Source organism: Alternaria postmessia (genome assembly GCF_024291825.1).
Source record: "Alternaria postmessia strain BMP 2775 chromosome Unknown scaffold_273, whole genome shotgun sequence".
Lineage (NCBI taxonomy): Eukaryota > Fungi > Ascomycota > Dothideomycetes > Pleosporales > Pleosporaceae > Alternaria > Alternaria postmessia.
Genome location: NW_026260346.1, coordinates 1 through 6,816, shown reverse-complemented (window position 1 = coordinate 6,816; position 6,816 = coordinate 1). Strand labels below are relative to the sequence as shown.

Genomic DNA, 6,816 nt, shown 5'->3' with positions numbered 1-6,816 from the left:
TGGCACGTCACGTGATCCCAGGCCCCGCCTTGGATCAGCGACCTTCCATCGCGGCTATCCCGATGGTCTTCCTTCCTGCGGCCTGCATAACAAAAGGAAGCAACTCCTTGTTACCTTGTAACATTAATATCGGTGGGAAGTGGGCCGTGATTTGGCCAATACGAAGTAACACCGTCGGGGACATAGTCCAATGCTAAGTGAGCTTCAAGTCCGATGATGCTGGCACCAAAAATCTCGGGAGTTGGAATGGATTGTGTTGTGCAGTTGCTGGCTCCTAGAGATAAAGCCATGATAGCAGATATACGCAATGAGAACAAGCTCGAATACAGCAAATGATGTTTTCTCATTCTCCAATGCACTTTGCTCTTGGTATAAATGTGTAAGTACTATTTGCACTACACTCGCGCACGAAATTTCGCGGACTTGCCGTCATCGGAGAGAGATCAACAAAGACGGACCTCGGCAACAATAGGCCGGCCGCGTTCGAGTATCTAGAGCAATAAGCGTCAGTACGATGGTAGTTCATTTCGGCACACGGAAAATGCTCCTCATCTTTGGAAGATTGGAGACCTCTCTAGAGTCTGAAACTCTGTGACGTAATGGTGTCGAGGTCTTGTTGATCAGATAGCATTTAGTATGTTCTCGACAAGACCTAGCTAGTTGCCTGTAGTGGTTACATGCCTAAGAAAGATGACATCTGTAAAAGAGCATGATTGAAGGGGGTTTGATAGTATTTTGCTGATGGGTTGGGCGACAATGGCTATTCTGTGCTGTTCTACGGCCTTAGTTTGTTATGGCCAGGCGTTAAGGTGGTTGACTGCGTGGCACGCACGTGAACACAGAAGATCTTCAAGACTAGATACTAATCCAGTTGGACGGGCTCGACAACCCTAGAGTTCGAAGTACCGCAGCTTCGCCCACGTGCCTGAAACTTGCCTCAACGCTAAAAGTGAACCTTCATATTGCTTCTTCTGGCTGATCCGAGGGAGGGTATAACCTTGGAACTTTCTCGTGTCGGGCTCACTGTGGGTGCCATTTCGCGTCGAAGTCAAACCCCAGCCATGGTCATACGAACAGTAACGAGGGTCTTATCCTGCTCAGTGACCACAGCAGTGTGTCCAGGTTTTGAGCGCCACCCTCGGGTTTGAACACTTGGCACCCGGGGCACGGCCTTGGCATGTCCTTAGTAACCCTCCTCTACTCCTCATTGATGGCTTGGCTCAGTAGCTTCTACATGGAGATCGGATATCTATAAGACTTTGTTGTCAAACGACTTGCTGTGCGCTGTTAGTGGAACTGTACCATACCTTGAAGGCCTCTTCCATCCAGCTCTTCCAAGTCACTCGCCACGAAGCTCAAATTCATCGAAAATGGAGAATACAGATATCAAATCACGTTCTATCGATATGACGCAGATAGAGAAGATTGAAGTTGCAGAACCGCCGGACCAAACCATCGCTTTCACAACGATGGAGACGAGGCGCCTCCTGCGGAAGTTGGATATCGCTATCCTTCCTCTAGTCTCTACGATGTATCTGCTTTCGTTTCTCGATCGATCGAACATCGGAAATGCTAGACTAGCCGGCCTTGAGCAAGATTTAGGGATGACTGGATGGGATTATGCTGTGAGTGAACTCCACTATCCTTCCATGGTCTTGCAGTTCAAGGAATTAACTCATACACATGCGAAACGATAGACTGCAGTTTCAGTCTTCTTCCCTTTCTATATCATCTCTGAGGTACCGTCCAATCTCGCCATGAAAAAGTTCCGGCCGTCGATCTGGATCCCCTCAATCATGGTTGCTTGGGGCATAGTCATGACCCTCATGGGCCTAGTGCACAACTTTGGAGGTCTGTTGGCTGCACGTATGGCCCTTGGTCTTGCTGAAGGTGGCTTGTTCCCTGGTGTTGCTTATTAGTGGGTACCAATAATGTCTTGCTGTTTCGGTTTTTGCTAACAAACCATAGCATCACCTTATGGTACCGTCGTCATGAATGCGGTTCGAGAATTGCGATCTTCTTCTCCGCCGCAACTGCTGCAGGTGCCTTTGGAGGCCTCCTTGCGCGTGGCATTATGGAAATGGATGGGATCGCTGGGCTCAATGGTTGGGCATGGATCTTCATCCTTGAGGGTATCCTGACTGTCATAGTTGGTGAGAGCGAATTCTCTTCGTCGATATCTCTAAGTTTGACATATCCGCTGACTGATATTAGCCGGAATCTCTTACAAATATCTACATGATTACCCCGATACCGCTAAGTTTCTTACCGAGAAGGAAAAGACTGAAGTTATACGACGCCTGAAAGATGACAGCACGGCTCTGTCGAACGAATTCCGCACTCAATTCATAAAGGATGCCTTTACCGACTGGAGGATTCTTGTGCATTGTCTCATCACCTTCACCAACTTTTTACCGCTCTATTCCATCTCGATCTTTCTGCCAACCATAATTCGGGGTATGGGGTACACAAATGAGACTGCTCAGCTGCTTACAGTACCGCCTTATTTCCTTGCGTGTCTTGGCACTGTTGGCATTGGCTTTGCTGCCGACAGACTCAGAATACGTGGCCTATTCGTCATCGGACTTGCTACACTCGCGTAAGTCTCCCACCGGGAAAGCGACCATGATCGTCCTGTACTCCACATCGTAGCGAAATTAACTTAGTGACAGCATCGTCGGATTCATCATTCTCCTTACTGTGGATACAAACGGTGTCAAATACTTCGCTTGTTTCCTAGTATTGCTAGGAATCTATCCAAACGTGCCACAGATTACCTCTTGGAACAGTAACAACGTTGGCGGATCTGTAAAACGAGGTGTAGCCATTGCTATGCAGATCGGAACGGTGGGTCTATTCCTTGTTGACTGTTTATTCTTTACTGATGATGTACTAGGGCAACATGGGTGGCGCAGTCTCAGGGTTCATCTTCCAGGCCCGCGATGCTCCTCATTACCATACTGGCCATGGCATTCTCCTCGCGTTGTGTTGTTTGACTGTGTTGCTGGCTTCGTTCATGACGTGGTATTTGCGGAGAGAAAACAGCATAAGGGATTCCAAACATAAGCCTCCTCAGGAGTACACACTCTCTGAACAAGAAGCGGAGGCAGACAAAGGTGATAATGCCTCTTTCTTCCGATACACCGTCTAAGATTGCTGTAACTACAATTCAAGACATCTTCGAAGCACAAATGCTTCAATGTTATGGCAGTCGCACAACAATCTACTTTATTTCCAAAAAGAGAATGACAAATCCCACACATGAGTGAGAGAGATGCTCTTCACATAATGCATGTGTGTCCATATCGTGGCTCGTTGAGATGAACATGGATGATATTTTTACTCCACATAAGGGGAACATTGATCTACAGTTTATTCTTGGATTTGCGTTTCTCTTGCTGCTCAACCTTGAACTGCTGGACTGCCTTCATGTATTCCACCGAACCAAATCTTTCTTGCTGAGTAACCTGACACTCGCGATCATTCGCATCAAGTAGCTGTTGAAGTACGGGTTGCTTCAAGAGTATCTTTGTAGTTCGAAGTGCTCCAGAAGGAGATTGCGCGACCCGGCGTGCGATTTCAATTACATTGTCAAGAAACCTTTCTTTGGGCAAAATCTTTGTGACAAGATGCAGCTTCTCTGCTTCCTCGGCTGAGATGGGTTCTCCAGCTAGACATAGTGCTGAGGCTTTCTGATGACCCATAAGCCGCGGAAACGTAAAGCTCGATGCTCCCTCTGTAGTCATTCCCCACTTGATAAACGGTGTAAAGAAGTATGCTTCAGGGACGCAATATACAAGATCGAAGAGAGCGAGACTGCTCACTCCATAGCCTGCGGCTGGGCCATTGACAGCGGCTATCAGGATCTTCTCGGTAGAAATGAACATCTTCGTTAACTGATGGAAGTCTGAGCCAAGAGCGAACGACATAGGAGCCTTCGTGTCCGTCAATTCCATACCAGTGCAGAAGAACTTGCCTTCTCCCGTCAGAAGAATGACTTGAACTTCGGGCTGACTATCTGCCCACCGCAGGGCAGATAAACTGTCCGCTAAGAGCCTGGGATGCAGAGAGTTCCCCGACTTGGGCCGGTTATATTTGATGATGGCAATTCGACCCGCCTCTTGTAGTTCAACTTTGACATAGCTGTATGAAGGTGGCGCCATGTCGGTACGGTTGTGTATATTCCTCCTGGCTATTGTCTGGCAGACTTTGAAGAGAAGTACAAATGACCCGATAGCCAGAACAGGCGACTCAGCTTGAAGTATGTGACTTTTGTGTGTACGCACTAATGAAGTATGGCTCTTGCAGAGCTACAAGATGCTCCTATAGCGCCCTGTACTCGAAGCGAATTATACCTAGGTAGTCTTATCTCGGACAGAATCTATGCTCCTAGAGTATTAGAGCACTCCCCCTCATTATTCACAAGAGACTAACTTTGTCAGTCGCAGGGTAGCTGACGTCTGACTTGAAGCCGTCCACGGACACACCTCGGGCCGCGCCAAGCCCGTCCCCACATAGCCGCATTTCGAGGCTCCGTTACCCCGCAAAACTTTATCTGAACTCGGGTTAGGTCTCCAAACCCGAGGCTGCATAGACCTGTCCCGTCTAGGGTGATGCATCGGGAATGCCGTGCTACTCCCGCCAGCCAGCCGGGTATGTAGCGCGTGTGTCCAGTTATCTTTTGAGACCATGTTGTTCAGCTTCACCAGTCTTGGATTGTCGAAATCATATACCTTCAAACAGATTTCTGTATCATTGTACCCATGGCGACACTTGATTTGAAGCCTAGCGAGATGCCGCACAAATTCAACTTTGCGGTTGATGTAATCGACAAATGGGCAGATCAACGGGACGATTTGCAGGCCATGCACTGGGTATCGCAAGACGAATCAAACACCAGGCACATGACCTTCAAGTACTTTTCCAGGCAATCCCATAGAATTGCTATTCTCCTTGATCAATTAGGGTTCGGGAAAGGGGATACTATGACGATGGTTCTCCCAAGAGTGCCTGCATGGTTAGTATGCTATCTATGCGTCTACAAGAAATTCGACTGACCATCTGAAGGTGGGAGGTCGCGCTTGCGGCCATCCGCAGCGGAATCATTCTATCGCCAGGGCCGAATCTCCTGACTGAGAAGGAGATTCAATATCGGTGCAATAAAACCAAATCGAGACTGTTTATCGGCGACAAAACGAGCGTGTCGAAGTTTCTTGCCGTGCGTCAACATTGTCCGACAGTCAAGCATATCATACGAGTCGGGGACGGTACGAGGAGTCAAGACGTTTCTTCTCTGTATGCCGCACTAGAAGATATCGAGACTCATGCCAGATTCGACTCGTTGTACCAAGAATGGAGCAGTCCAGCCATGATCTATTTCACTTCTGGAACGTCTGGTCACCCGAAAATGGTAAGGCATAACCAGATCATGCTCTCTCTAGGTAAGGTTCCGAGCACTTCGCATCTGGGTAAGTTACTAAATAGAGTAGCAAGAGGAATCGCGTTCGGACAATGGTATCAGCTGGCTCCAGGCAAAGTCCTTTGGAACACTGCGGACCAAGGTTTGTCAAATCGTTCACCAGAGAAGTTCAGAACGACATCGTTGACCCGCTGGCAGGTTGGGCAAAGGCTGCATGGTCTTTCTTCGGAGCTTGGAACTCTGGCGCAACGCTCTTCGTGCACGATGATCGTGGAGCGTTCAGTGCAAAGCGCACCGTGGATATACTGTGCCGGTACCCGATAACTACCCTATGCGCCGCTCCGCTCATCTTTCGACAACTCGTGTCACCCGAACTAGAAGATCATTTCAAGCGAAACCCTCCCGCTGCGCTAGCTCATTGTACAACGGCTGGAGAAGCGCTGAACGCTATAGTCACCCAGCGATGGCGTCAACTTACCGGTCTCGACATCTACGAAGGATATGGCCAAACAGAAACCGCATTATTATGTGCCAATCTGAAAGGCTCCACGATCCGCCCAGGCTCCATGGGGAAACCAGCACCTGGAGTACCTCTCCACATCATAACGTCAACCGGAGCTGAGGCTGCTCATAACGAGGAAGGAGATATAGCAGTGCTGTTGAGTGACCGGAAGGGCAGCAGTAACTTCTTCGGTATCTTCGATGGCTATGTGCAGGAAGATAATACGTGCACCCGTAATGAAAGAACCGTTACGGTGGATGGGGAAGTCAAGTCCTACTACCTAACCGGTGACAGAGCAACTCGTGATCAAGATGGTTACTTCTGGTTTGTGGGGCGAGCGGATGATGTTATCAACTCCTCTGGATACCGAATAGGTATGCTCGAGCCCCAACGCTTTGAGTCTTTGTTTCCTGACAACTTCCTAGGTCCTTTCGAAGTAGAATCCACGCTCAAGCTACACCCTGCCGTCGCAGAAGCTGCCGTCATATCCTCGCCAGATCCAGGAAGAGGAGAAGTCGTGAAGGCATTTGTCGTTCGTACGAGAGAGTACGAGAATGCTCCACCTCAAGAACTTGAACAGGAGCTGCAAACGTTCTGCAAGAAGAACGCAGCACCATACAAATATCCACGAAAACTGGAGTTCGTAGAAGGCAGTTTCCTCCCTAGAACTACGAGCGGCAAGATTCAACGGGCCTTGCTAAGGAAATTAGAATGGCGAAAGGAAGCAGGCTCGAAACTCTAATCACCTGTCAGCCTGTACCTTGACTATATTGTTACAAGGTAACAAGGAGTTGCTTCCTTTTGTTATGCAGGCCGCAGGAAGGAAGACCATCGGGATAGCCGCGATGGAAGGTCGCTGATCCAAGGCGGGGCCTGGGATCACGTGACGTGCCAT

The 6,816-nt window shown here is 48.8% G+C and overlaps 3 protein-coding genes across 3 annotated transcripts; 2 read left to right on the top strand and 1 right to left on the bottom strand.

Moving 5' to 3' along the window:
* Nucleotides 1-1,370: 1,370 nt before the first annotated feature.
* J4E82_011666 (uncharacterized protein) lies at nucleotides 1,371-3,151 on the top strand (the record flags this gene model as incomplete). Its single annotated transcript, XM_051737866.1, has 6 exons — nucleotides 1,371-1,625; nucleotides 1,698-1,918; nucleotides 1,969-2,153; nucleotides 2,215-2,599; nucleotides 2,673-2,847; nucleotides 2,897-3,151. The coding sequence occupies 6 exons, from the start codon at nucleotides 1,371-1,373 to the stop codon at nucleotides 3,149-3,151; spliced, it is 1,476 nt and encodes a 491-aa protein (XP_051582377.1).
* Nucleotides 3,152-3,365: 214 nt separating this feature from the next.
* Nucleotides 3,366-4,163, bottom strand: J4E82_011665 (uncharacterized protein; the record flags this gene model as incomplete). The annotated part of the gene is made up of 1 exon (XM_051737865.1): nucleotides 3,366-4,163. One exon carries the CDS (start codon nucleotides 4,161-4,163, stop codon nucleotides 3,366-3,368), a length of 798 nt encoding a protein of 265 aa, XP_051582376.1.
* Nucleotides 4,164-4,763: 600 nt separating this feature from the next.
* Nucleotides 4,764-6,663, top strand: J4E82_011664 (uncharacterized protein; the record flags this gene model as incomplete). The annotated part of the gene is made up of 5 exons (XM_051737864.1): nucleotides 4,764-5,017; nucleotides 5,068-5,441; nucleotides 5,490-5,561; nucleotides 5,618-6,295; nucleotides 6,347-6,663. 5 exons carry the CDS (start codon nucleotides 4,764-4,766, stop codon nucleotides 6,661-6,663), a joined length of 1,695 nt encoding a protein of 564 aa, XP_051582375.1.
* Nucleotides 6,664-6,816: the final 153 nt, after the last annotated feature.